Genomic DNA, 14,268 nt, shown 5'->3' on the forward strand with positions numbered 1-14,268 from the left:
TTTTGAAGGATAAATAGGAAGCCTTAATAGGACAAACATTCATACACATTCATGCAATCTAGCCTTACAATGTTTTATTCAGGACTTCGTCTTTTAATTCCTTTGCAGAGCAGTATTTTCTCCCTCCTTGCCCACCAAGAGCTGAATCTAGAATCTACTGTTTAGAAAATACACCAACAATAGCAGTAAAACAAGGGGCAAAATTTTTTTCTGAATTATACAAATAAAAAATACTAAATTTAAAAATGGTTGTCAAAGATGAGTGTACTATGTGTAAAAACTAAGAAAAATACCTCAAACGAGAAAAAACCCCAAACAACAAAAAACAACGCAACAAGACTTATCTGGACCCAAAATGGGGGGAGGGAGGGAAAAGAAAGCTCACTTCCTTTCATTAAAAATCAGAGTGAAACATCTATAGTTAAACAACTTTATTAACATAGTCAAGCAGTGATTAACATTCACATCTATTATGTCACATCATACAAATGTAAATACAAAATTACTACAGTACAATATATATTCTCTGCATGATCCAAAATATTTGGTGGCCCCAAAAAACTCTCTTAAAATTCAGGCAGCTTATCAAAAATTAAAACCATATTCTATTTAAAATGAAGATCTGTTAGCACAGAGTTAGACTTCAAGAAATTTAGTACAGTTTGAGAAGTTGCAGGAGGATATATTTGAAGGACACATTCTAACATAGTGTGGCAGGTACAGAAACATCAGATTTAAAGCTTTTAAGCATAACTCATACAACCTAAGTTGTCAGCAGAAAGATCCAGTTATTTATAACTAAAGCTAAAACTACTAAATTATTGCACCCAATGTTAACATGAATATTAATTGTAAAATTGCCTTATAATATGAAGTGAAGTCATTAACCACGTTTAAACATCTCTTCTCACAGATGATAATCTATTAAGTAAAATTAATTACACAGTATTGTCTAATTATTATCTCCATAAAAATCATCCAATCTTAATTTGGTTATATATCCACATAGGAGAACATCAATAAGGGAATATGGGGAAAGTACAGTGAAACCCCTTTATGAGGCTGGTATTAGGAGGGGAAAAACACTGCCTTATAGGCTAACCATGTTATATTAGGCTTTAAGGAAGATAATTAGATTTGCAAAGTCACTAACTCTGCATAATACCAAGCCATAGTAAAAGGGGACTCTATGGTAGATGAACAAAAATTGTTAACGAAAGGGAAAATACTACTTTCCTAATTAGTGATACAATGCTTGGCAAATAGATTTGGTTTTAAAATGTACAAGAGGTGAAAAAAACAATCACCGTTTTAACTTCCCTCAAAATCATGCATACAGGTTTTTTTTTTTTAAACAATACATTCTGGGATACAAATCACAATAAACAATTGCTATAATTAAATGTATACCTTAAAATTAATATGTATAATAATTAGGCATAAAGATAAAGAATCCTCTACATGTAAGTAATACCAATGGGGGAAAGGTCTACATAAGACTGAAAAAATTAGTCACATGTCACCCAGAAAGTGTACAAGTGAATGAAACTTTTATGCAAAATTTAAGAGGCATTAGAAATATCTCCATATTTAATACAGTATGAAATGTACTAAAGTAGGTATACAATGCTCTTGCATGGTATAATTATTAGATGATATTGTTACACAGCTCTTTATTGATCTGATTTTTCAACTAGATTATCCCTTAATCTGAAGACCACAGTTTTAAGATTCCAATGCCTACACTTCAGTAACAGTACTAGTAGCAACAGTTAGTGTTTTCCCCCTTGTAATATTTGCAAAAAAAACAAAAAAAAAAAACCAAAAAAAACCCCAAAAACAAAACTAAAGAACACCTCAATAAGCAAAGCTGTGTGTATTTTATTTAAAGTACTACTAAAGGATTTAAATTGCAGTTATGCATGGTACACTCTTCTATTGGGAAGAGTGTCTTTTGCACCGTTATCTGTTAATACATTCAATATGAATAATATAGATTAATTATATGAAGCAAAAAACCCACTTTTTTCTTTATGGCGAAAGACTTAAGTTAAATTTAGACTAAAGGGCTTAAGATATAGTTACTTTAGTTCTGGCATTTCAGCTATGCAGGGTAATTTAATACAGGACAAAAAAAAATCCATTTTCCTATCTTGAGGGTTTGGCGAAGATGAGGACCAAATTAAACTCACTCTCAAGGTAAACCTGCATGCAAAAGTCTTGCCAGGAGGGATCTTACTCCCCCTAGTCTGCTAGAGTAAGGACTAGAAAATCTGACTAAATGCAAAGACTCTTCATGAAATACACTAAAAAACAAAGTTAAGTATGATGACCCCTTATAAGCATATGTCACCAAAGCAAAAAGGATACAAGAGTATTCACCTGAGATAAAACTTGTATCTGAATATTCCATAACTGAGTAGACAAAGCATTTCAATAGAGGAAAGTCAGTTGAAATTATTTTAAAATATACATCTGATCCTATTTTACAATATATGCCATTTAAGCAATTCAGATCAATGAAAAAGTCTTAACAAAAAAAATCACAGTGTTTATCAATATGTTAATTACAAAATGTATGCTACTTATTTCGTTTTTAAGATGTAATGGCTTGGTTAAGTGTCTTAAAATCTATTCTTCTGAAACCTAACTTGCATCACAAAATCAAGTAGCAATAATGTAAAGCATCAGAACTGGCTCTTCAAGATTATTTACACGTTGATTATTTGGGAAATAACCAACTAAAAAATATAAAAAAGTGATTTTTTTTTTACACAGTATGAAGTTATTAAAGAGATTAGACAATACAAAAAGCAAAATTCTTTCCTGAATAAATGAATTCTGTGGCACTAAGTTCACCTGCTAATGGACTGACTACAACACTGAACTGCCAAACATGCATTTAAATTATATTAAATACACTTTCTGTTTCCAACTTAGGTTGATCAGCAGCTTTTGTTCTGTTAGAATCCTTCAAAGAGAGAAGCTCGAACAGGAAAAAGAAGGCATATATAAAACAGTAAACACTGACCTCCTGAGGTTCCTACAACATAAAAATATTCAAGTAGAAAATCTACATCACTTAGCAGCGGCTATTTCTGTAGTTGAGCACACTAACAGCACTTTAGTGTGTAAGGAGCAGATGAAGTAAGCCGTGCTTTAAGCATGCCAAGAGGCAGAAACACTGGAATGTAACAAAGACAAACACAAGTTCATAGACATTCAGTCAACATTCAAAACTATTAAGACTACACCACAAGAATTAAGTTGCTTTATATATATATCCCATGATGTATTTTTATCAGAATAAATGCTAAATCAGAGCTTACCTCAAAAGATAACTTAAATGGCTTCTGCAAATTCCTATGCTATACTATGTATCTGAAATATAAATTAGGGAGAAACAATAACCTCATGGTGAGGGGGGACACACAAAAAACCCAACCCAATCAGGTTGCCAGTCGTGTTTACTTAATTTCACTATTTTTTAAATTAAATTTCCTTTTAATTTAAAAAGTTAAGTGACTACAAAAATGGGCACATTCTTACCTTATCTCTTAATTAAAAACCAACTTTTAATCAAATAGGTGACAAACTGCTTTCAGTCAATAAGAGTTGTCAATCACAGGTCCAGATAACTTTACTGAAGGTTGTTTTTATATGTTTGTTTTAGTAAAGTGTTTAGAGAAGCATTTTGCCATTTCCTCCAACTTAAATTTTATTTATTCCAGAATACTAAGGTATCCTCCCATAATAAATTCTAAAGAATATTTGAAAAACTACAGACTATAACTAGGATTTAAGGATAAAATAGCTACTCTAATCAGGTTGTGAAGACTATGAAGCAAATTTTGAGCTTCCAGCGAAGCCAGGTACTAGAAAGCAAAATGCTACATACCCTTTGGATCCAACTTATAATTAAAAACAAACAAACAAAAAAACCCCAAAAAACTGGACATTGTAAAATAGGATTTAATTTCAGGCTCTACAGACTGAAATTTGCAAAGCCAAAGTAGAGGAAAAAAGGTGAAAGAACATGTTTTAAAAAATACACACATATACACACACACACAGTAACAAAAACCTTTTCTGCATGCTACCATGCATCTGAAATTTTTTGAAACGGTATTTTTAAATTCACACGCATACAGCTCAAACTTCAGTGCAATGGCTGTATCATTCAACACCTTTAGAAGAACAGAACCATGCAAAGAGGAGCAACTGCTTATAAAAATGGTTATTCAGGATTTATTCTGCAATGCAAAGGTGACAAACTAAAATATAAAAAGGTTGTTATGGCTTAACATTTTTGTTGCAGATTAAATATGCAGCATTGAAAAATGGAAAGGTGTGGCTTCATCTCTGACCAGCAGAGTTAAAAAGAAAAAAATCTCTCCATTTTCCTTCATCATCATGGGATACACTGTTCAGGCAATCCAAATTAATAAAGACTTGCACTTCCATATGCACACAAGATCAAGTGTACCAGTTAGGATTTCACATTCACAGTATATAAGAAAATACACATGGAAGGAAAAGTAAAGGGTTAACTTAACAAGGATTTATTCACAGGAATACATGTAAGTAGAGAAAAATAACAGAAAAGCTAAACAAATGAAATGAAGAGGATCCAAACCAACTTTCACTCTGTAGCTTTTTACTTGCACCCTGTGTGCATATATCTAGGGCACAGAGGGCCACCAACATGCGCCAATACAGTGTAGGAACCCTGCATTACATCCATTAACTTAAACATATCTTTAAGATCATGCTTTGAACAAAAAAAAGAAAGCTTAGAAGGCAATATGTTGAGTGGGAATAAACATTGAAATATAGCAATCATGTCTTCAACTTCTACAATTGTCTTTATGTGCCAACTAACATTTACGCAGCCTCTTACAGATCTTTTACCATGTATTTTAAGTTTTAGAAGTTTTGATAAAATCACTAGTAGTATATAACCATGCAGAAAGCACATCACACTGACAGCACAGAGGCAAAGATTTTGCACAGGTATATCAGCTTTCCACATTGTGCAGGTTACACACAATACAATATCAATCTTACTCCTAACAAGATCCTAAAAAGATATTTCAAGGCCTAGCTGTAAACTACAGTACTTTATATCTATATTCTTAATAAAAATAAAAAATCCACAAATCTTCAAAAGGAATTTTAAATGCAGGGCTATATTGAATTGGTAAACTGCAACACAAACTGGCGCCACAGAGGTAAATGAATACCAATCTCACTCTATGCGATGCAAGCATGCTACTTTCCCACTAATTTAAAGTACTTTCAATCACTATGAGCCAGAATGCATGCCTGAACCTTAAACTGCACTTTAAAAAGAACGTCTTGGCCTAGAAATTAAATCTAATGAAGTACAACCATCAAATTATATCCACTACATTAATGTTTTAATGCAAAATCAAGATGTCAATCTTTAGTCTGATATGCCCAACCCCATTTATTCCTCCCTCCCTGCCCACCCCACAAAAGTAAAAGGAGTGACTCATTTGGCATTTCACAGGGTGCTTCATTGTTTAAATCTGTTTTGTTTTATTTCCAACTTTTTTTGGGGTACCTTAAATTGTAACTTCCAAGAACCTGCTTCTACTATGGGTAGGCAAGCTGATTTTAATTCTATTAGCTTCATTTGTGTAGTTCTTCATCAGCATGCAAAAACAAGGCCCCAACACGTGGGAAAATTTATAAAAATCTTTAAATTAAGAAAAAAAAAAGCTTCTTTACTGTTTGTAACCCCCATTCTTAGGTTTCCTTTATTTGTACGCTATAGAATTTTTCATCTTTCTTATCCCTATGCATCATTTATGTGGTTCTTGTTTTGGTACAATTCCCCATAATATTCCAGGATGTACTGTTTTGTGAGTAGACTGAATAGGTTTTGTTTTTGTTTGTTTTTTTGCTTCTTCACATCCAGTGCGGAGTTGTAATTGGAGACAGATTTCCACCCACAAAGGCTCCAGATGTTAAAACGTTTCCCAACATCGACTTAATACAGTGACGGCAACACCTCCCTCCCGCCCCTCCCAGTAGGGTTGGGATTGTACTGTATTCCCTACTGGTTTACCCTTCCCCCCTGTAAAGGGTAACATTTTCCCTGGGTGCAGAGGCTCCCTCATAGTCTCCAAGACTGAAGGACCTGTAAGAAAACAAAACAAAGCAATTTTATATTTTAAAACAGTTTCTCTTAAAGCCAGCGAAACACAAAATTAATCAAGTAAGAATGCTATCTCTAACCAGAGAAAATGAAAACTGGACAAATTGCCTAAGATTATGCCAGCAGTCACTGATAACCCATGTTAATACCTTCCCCTATGGCTTTCAATAGTCATCTGTGTCAGATATGAAAAGTGACACCAAGCTGAGGACATGCAGAGAGGCGTGTGGAGCTCTACATTACATATATGAAGTTCAATGGATGCCCTGTAGGATGCTATCAATCTAATTCTTTATCCCCCCGATTGGTTATTCCTCACTTGTTTAACAAGATGTCTTACTTTCTGCAAAAATCAAGTAACACTTTCTTTAAAACAATCCTTTAACTTGGTGAGAATGAAAACATTATCCTTTTTTACCCCAGTATGTCCAATATTAAGCAAACCAAAAAATCTAATCCATCAAAAAATAAAGGGACATTACTTCTTGTTGGTTGTCTGATGTTCTAGCTTAGGAAGCACTAAAGGTATTCATAATACACTAAGTTTACTAGAATCAGTATTAGCAAAAAAGTAAATTTTAGGGGTGCATGGGTGGCTCAGTGGGTTAAAACTTCTGCCTTCGGCTCAGGTCATGCATAATCTCAGGGTCTTGAGATTGAACCCCACACTGGGTTTTCTGCTCAGCGGGAGCCTGCTCCTCCCCCCACACCTGCCTCTCTGCCTACTTGTGATCTCTGTCAAATAAATAAATAAAATCTTAAAAAAAAGGTAAATTTTAACATCTCCTTCTAGATGTTCCTTACAAATAATTCTTTTGACTCTATCCCACACAATCGTTTCCTATGTTCTCAGGCTTCTTGATATTCCTGTAAAGAACCTTTTCAACACTAGCAGTTATAATGGTAACCACATAAAGAACTAAAATCAGATCACTAGGATATTGTAACCAGCACCTAATGCTGGTCCTTTCACAACAAAAATCTACTAACCACTCAAGCCAAATACAGGGTATATATGAAGATTGAAGTGGATTCACAGAGAACGATTAGCCCATCTGTGGGAAAGTACAAGCAGCACCTTCTCCCTGCCTCTGAAAAAAGGCAGGAATAGAAGATAGTGATCCACTTTCATCTCTAATTAGGAAACAGGTAACTATTTTATGCCTCATCTTAGAACACGATCAACTCAATAAATCAATGTAACTGGTGACATGATAGGGATACAGAAGTTACCAAATATGCAAGTGCTAAACACTCAACTCACTACTGTATCATCTCTCAGGCCCTGATGTTAAGAGTCATTCTCATCCATGACATTCTCACGATTTAATATAAAGACAATTAAACACTATTTCAAAATGCTAAAGCCACAAAACAGCCACGAGTACTCAAAACTACAGGGGGACAATACACAAAGGGCTCTGAGATATTCCAGAGGTTGCAAGTCCATTTTTACTGCCTTATAGGTTATACAGCATGGATGTGGAAACCTTTTCAGGTTTAAAATCTAGCTCCTAGTAAATGAACAGAAGAGCAAACAAAAACTCTAACAAAGGAGATAATTAAATTTGGTGGACATCTTTTGGACACACACAGAGTATACTCTCTGAGCTCTCCAGTCAATTATGTCTCAGTTCATGTTCAAAACCTAAAGAAGTGTATCCTTATTCACTGTACTGACCCATATTCCTAGCATTTATTGAGCCAACTTAGTGTGTTAGGTAATATACTTAGTTCTGACATCACATATAGTTTTAATCTTCAAAATAACAAAAGAACTGAAGCCGTGAGATCAGGATTGTTAGTTTGATTTAAGTACAGAAAAACTCAAGGAACAAGAGTCCAAATGGACTTACCCCTCTACTACCCCAAATCCAAACAGACTCATCCATTGTTCATTTTAAAATACAATGCAGGTCACATGGTAGGTGCTCAATAAAATACATGTTGAAAAATGAATATTAAATATTCCCATCTGCTGAGCCCAAAACTAGCTGCAATTCTAGCAGGCTTTTCTCAAAAGCTCACAACACAGACGTCCTTGATGTATCAGAGACTATAAATTTACACTTCAAAATAATCTTTACCCTACCAAAGTAAATGTCGGTGACTTCTTACAGGCCAAAAAATTTAAAAACAGGCATTAGTTTGTTGAGTAATCCAAAGAGCATACCAATTTGGTTTTCTTTTTACTCAGGATTCAAAGTAAAACAATGCATTTTACCTTGCTTGCTAGTTTCTAAAGAAAATTCTCTAGCTTTGATTTTAAATTTCAAGGCTAATATAGCCTGAGTTTTACTCAACCTCTGCAGAAAACATACAGCTTTTATTCTACTCAGTAATTTTAGATTGTAGATCCAAGTTTCTTTACCCTCAAAAACTTCCGCAAACTTCTTAAAACTTACCCCTAATTATGGGACTGCAGCTTAAGTGTATGAGATTAAACACCGTAAAAAGCTGCAAGACGCTCTTTTAAGGGAAGCGGAAACTGGTCAGAGAAACGCCTCCAATTTTCATCCCCAACTTGATTTTTAAATCCGTGAAGGATCTGCAAGAAGTGAAAAAAATCATTAATTCGTCACTAACAGGAGAAAAATTCCAATCTGCATAGCTTCCGAAATAAAACACTACTGACTTTATTTTTCTAAAATTTTATCAATTTTAAATCAATGGTTCTCAAACTTTGTTGGATGCTATACCACTACATGTCTTACCTAAAAGCACCTCATAATATATTCTAAACCTTGGTTTGAAAAGTTTAGAATTCAAGCAAGTGTCCTAGTAACAGATGCATGCTAAGCAAACTCTGACCTACTACTAATGGACAACAAAGTAGAGAATTCATCCAATGGATAAAATTTTTATGTCACATAAAAGTTTTTTCAAACTGGAAATATATAAAGCTTTAAGTTCATGTCTGCAATCACAGCTGACAAATTTTCGGATAAGAGGATTCAAACAGGTAACAACATTTTATTCTTATTTTGTTATGGTTGAGTACTGACCAGAATGAATCCAAAGGGACACTACTAAAACAAAGAACTATATAGACTTAATCCCCGTGGAAACCATTTCAGATTTACTTTATTCAACAGTTTACATTATACTCCAAATCTCACTCAGCTGTCTTTGAAAATATATGCTGCTTTGGGTAGGTGGGATGATGGGACATCAATCAGCAGTACTGCTTGAGAAAATATTTTTGAAGTGCGTGCTCTTCTGATAGAGTCACTGCTGTACCTTTAAAAAAGATCAATATAGATGATCTACCAATATTGATCCGAAGCCAAGAGTCTAGTTCTATATGAAATGTAAACGTAATTTAAACTTTCCAACTAGTCTTGTAATAGTCCCAAGATGTTTATCATGGAGACTTTATAGTTACCTTACCTTACAGAACATGTCTCTCAGATCATCTTTTGGGTTAATCCACGATGCAACAGCATCACAAAAAAATATAAAATCCTGTAACAAGCAGGAAATACACCTTAGGTTGCTATTTGTCAAACACAGCACAATGTACCTATCACGACAGAATCCTACCTCAAAAAAATTTTTTTTTAAAAAATCAAGTATGATAAGAAGTGATAAAATAATGGCTGTCCCTATTATTCCACCATCAAGGAATCTCTATTCATTCAGTTTATACTGGAATTTAACGCGCTTTTAAAATTTCTTTTTACACCACAGAACCCGTCTAGTAAATATGTAGCACCAACAATGGAATTAAAGTACCAAATGAGCACCAATCTTAAAATATTAATCCATTCATTCATTAATTAAATTACTGAATTAAAGAAATACATAAATTCAATCATCTCACAGCTGTGACTGGACTAGAAAGAATTTAAAGCAAGTTAAGTATATGTCAAATAAGCTTGATTTGAAGTATAGTAATTAACAGATCTAAATTTCAGCATGAAATTTAAAGAAAATGACCAAAAGCTAGAAGAAAAACTACTTATATAGTTATAATACCTATCGAAACCCAAACCAGAGTGAACAAAAAAGAGAACAAAAAAACCCAATGTTCAATTACTAGGAAAAACTGCATTACTCTCATGATAAGAACAGGTGACAAAAGATATATGCTTTAAGTGTTTCATTTAAATACTTTTTGATCTAGACTATCATACTGAAACAGCAGTTCAATATAGAGCACTTAAGATTACTGCTTATGTTCTGATATGTCAACTATTTAAAATTTTACTAAAGTCAGAGAACTTTCTTAATTTCAAAATTTACTGACTGAAGTATGTGCATAAAACACACATTTAAGCAATTAAAATTCCAGGTGCCTGAGGTTCATGGTTTATTCGAATTATGATTCTTTTTCTTCCAAATATCAAAGTCTCATGTTAAAAATTAAAATATTTACATATCTAAAATTTGTGATGAAAATTTAAACATAAAAAATAACACTTAAGATATTTTCTTCTAACCACATCTAAATATAATACGCAAAAAGCAGAGATTTGTACTAATTCTTAAGTTGGTAGTGATTTACTGACCACATATATACGTGTTACTCTCACCGTCTTAAATGTTAATTTGAAAACAAAACAATAAAATCCTGATGGGAAAATGTTTCTTCTTAATATAATATACATTGTGTCAGATAACTCTAAAACACATTTAAGATGACATAAAGTTCTTAAGTATTAAAAAAAACCAGAAACTTAATAGCAGGAGGTTATTTTGCAACTAGGGACTATTTCCAAAGATAGCATCCGGCTTGTTTTCATACAAGTTATTGTTTTACAAATGTGAAGTAAGTCAAAAGACTTTTTCCATTTCTAATTTACAAGTTTTCAATGCCTATCACTACATTAATTTGAATTTTCAAGCCGGTAATTAATAATGTTTCTAAACAAATTAACAAACACAGTCATTAACACAAGACAAGAGGTATCAGAAAATATTGACTGAAAGATGTTCAAAGCATGTGTCTCCTGGAAATGAAAGGTTATTTTCTTGAAAACATGTCCCATAATTTCTTTTCCTTACCATTCACCTGCTGAGTAACCTGGGATACTTAACCTAGAGTTCCACAGCCTGCATTCTGTTGATTTCATACACATGGTGTCAATCAACACGTTCCTCCGGTGTGTGTGTCTTGCAAACTGACACCTGGATCCAGAGGTTATCAGATTCATATCTGATACTTCCACCAAATAATTTTTTAAATGCTAAAAATGTCCAGATACTATCTAAACTAAGGAAACAAGAGAAATAAATCCTAACCTCTCCAAGTTGTAACAGTTTCAATGGTTAATTCAGTATTCTGTTTTGTTAACTACTGAATTTCTAAGTTTATTTCTAATTCCGTGGGTCACTCTCTTAACCCCAAAACAAACAAAAAAAACAAAACAAAACAAAAAAACCCCACCATAATTTGTTTTGGGGTGCCTGGGTGGCTCAGTGGGTTAAGCCTCTGCCTTCAGCTCAGGTCAGGATCTCAGGGTCCTCGGATCGAGCCACTCATTGGGCTCTCTGCTTGGCAGGGAGCCTGCTTTCTCCTCTCTCTCTCTGCCTGCCTCTCTGCCTACTTGTGATCTCTTTCTCTCTCTCTCTCTCTCTCTGTCAAATAAATAAATAAATAAATAAATAAATAAATAAATAATCTAAAACAACAACAACAAAACAAACAAAAAACCCCCACAGCAACAACAACAACAAAAAACAAAACAACAAAAAAACCACCATAATTTGTTTTGGGGTGCCTGAGTGACTCAGTGGGTTAAGCCTCTGCCTTCAGCTCAGGTCATGATCTCAGGGTCCTGGGACAGAGTCCCGTATCGGGCTCTCTGCTTGGCAGGGAACCTGCTTCCCCCTCTCTCTCTGCCTGCCTCTCTGCCTACTTGTGATCTCTGTCAAATAAATTAATAAAATCTTTAAACAACAACACATAATTTGTTTTTATTATCTTTGAAAAATAAGTGGTATGTGATACTTTCATAATTAAAGTGTTAAAATAATTCACCCTTTAAAGCTTCATTATTCAGAAGATTAAAATTTAAAAAATCTTTGTGACATCTTACTTGGATTACTCCACTGGGATTCACACTGATCATGGTACAAATCCCACGAAACGCTGAATCCTTTTCCTCATTGTCCCTTATGTTTCTCAGAGAGGTGCACCTATTAAATTATAGAACTGAGATTAGCATTTAAATAAAAAGCAGGTTCAATCACAATACTAATGGACAGTATTTAATGGAATAAGCACACAGTATAGGTAATGTTTAGATTCAAAGAATTTTCATGAAGTTTAAGTTTCTCATTCTCCCTGTATGTCTGGCTCATCTTCTAATCTCAATATAGTGGAAGCCTTGAAATTCACATTTTCTTATTAATAGATTGCATCTATAAAATGGACAGTTGATTTTAATCTCCCATTTAAACTTGAAGTTGAGCCAAGAGTACGTTATTTTTAAAACTGTATTATAACTTGTATTCCATTAAACACTACTAAAAATGACTTGAATTGAAAGATTATCAATTGAAAGAAGCAGAACATAGGATATACTGCCACAATATAAACTATTATTACACAACTTATGGTGTAGATGTTTAACTTTAACATTAACAAGCAAATAAAGTTTTTATACATAACATAATTTAAACATGTATTTCTTAATGCAATCCAAGTTTTCAAATTAATTCTAAAAAAGAAACAATGCAAAAACCTAAATTTATAGAATTTGCATGCATCTTTATTTTACTGGTGGATATTTAAATGCTTTTCATGTATAATCAAGCTTTTTAACACAGCAAGCATGTGACAATCTTATCCCATGCATCAATTAGTCGTTAGCCACAACATAAAATAAATATACATGACGATGCTACTGAAAAACCTCACAAACCTGATAGGACAAGATTAGTCACATGGTTGGCAATGATTAAGGATTGTGATTTTTGTAACCAACTGAAAATATATCTAAAAGTGAGATAGAAAGAGAAAGAAAGAGTGAAGAAAAATGAATTAAAAAAAAAAGATTGAATAATACACACCAGGGTCTTATAAACTGCTGTAGCATGGGGGCCACCTCTTGAGGACAAACGTAACCAAGACGACCAATTGTTATTGCTAAGGTAACGCAATCACGGTTATACACCACCAAACGCCAACCAAGACATGAGCAAATGAGGGGGAAGGAGAAAAAATAAAGAAAAAACAACAAATAACTCAGAAACAGAAACCAACAGAATTTGTGTATGATAATAAACATAAGATTTCACCAGTGCTGTTTATTACCACCCCCTAAAATAAGGGGCAGCAACATATATGGCATACTCTTGGAAAAAGGAAAACAAAAGGAATTAAAAAAACTAAAGATTGAGAGAACACCAAAAACCATGAAGTGCTTTTCTCGCTCAATCAAGTAAGAAGAAATTCTGTTAATAAAAAGATGAGCGATTAAAATGCATGGATTTAGAGATTCTCCATTCAAAGTCAGTTGAAATTTCAGAATTTAATAATGAAATCTATGTTTTTCCCCCAGAATTATTAGTAAATGCGAATGATTACATTTCTGAATTGTTTACTCAAACACAGTTCTCAGAAGTTAAAACAGTTGAAATTTCTTTACTTCTCTATGTCTTTTTAAATAAGTGATTTCCAATCTTTCAAAATCACCTAGAAATTCAATCGCAATTTAGGTAGTTCTGTTTGTTAACATTTCTAAAATGAACCAGTGGACTTTTTGTTGCCTGATATCAAAATCAACCATCAAATTTTAGGGGTTACAGTATACACCTAATGAATGAATTGGAAAATTGCTGTGCGGTTGTCAAATTCCATTCCAATTAACCTTTGATGGTGATGATCATGGTAACAACTCAGATAATAGCCCACTAATTTCAAACCATTATTTGACATTAAGAAAATTTACAGTCCACTGTAATGATATGTGGACAAAAGGAACAAACACATAATCTGTCTTTGCTATAAAAGGCATAGCACAAAATAGGTAAGACATTATACTGATCACATGCTAGAATTTTACTTAAAAATTTCGAAGTGGGAATTACTCAAACATATTCACCATCAAAATTCATTCAGGAAGTCCTTAAACTTA

The 14,268-nt window shown here is 33.5% G+C and overlaps 1 protein-coding gene across 2 annotated transcripts in view; it reads right to left on the bottom strand.

Annotated features, from left to right (window-relative positions):
* Positions 1-416: 416 nt before the first annotated feature.
* The window catches only part of TNPO1 (transportin 1), a 93,617-nt gene continuing 79,765 nt past the window's right edge, over positions 417-14,268 (bottom strand). For both annotated transcript variants that reach the window (XM_032336001.1, XM_032336002.1), the window contains exons 21-25: positions 13,202-13,277; positions 12,226-12,325; positions 9,575-9,649; positions 8,590-8,732; positions 417-6,166 (exon numbers count right to left, since the gene is read on the bottom strand). In XM_032336001.1, coding sequence (XP_032191892.1) covers positions 8,625-8,732; positions 9,575-9,649; positions 12,226-12,325; positions 13,202-13,277 — 359 coding nt within the window. In that variant the 3' untranslated portion in view covers positions 417-6,166; positions 8,590-8,624. The remainder of the gene's footprint in view (positions 6,167-8,589; positions 8,733-9,574; positions 9,650-12,225; positions 12,326-13,201; positions 13,278-14,268) is intronic.

Source organism: Mustela erminea, chromosome 3 (assembly GCF_009829155.1).
Source record: "Mustela erminea isolate mMusErm1 chromosome 3, mMusErm1.Pri, whole genome shotgun sequence".
NCBI lineage: Eukaryota > Metazoa > Chordata > Mammalia > Carnivora > Mustelidae > Mustela > Mustela erminea.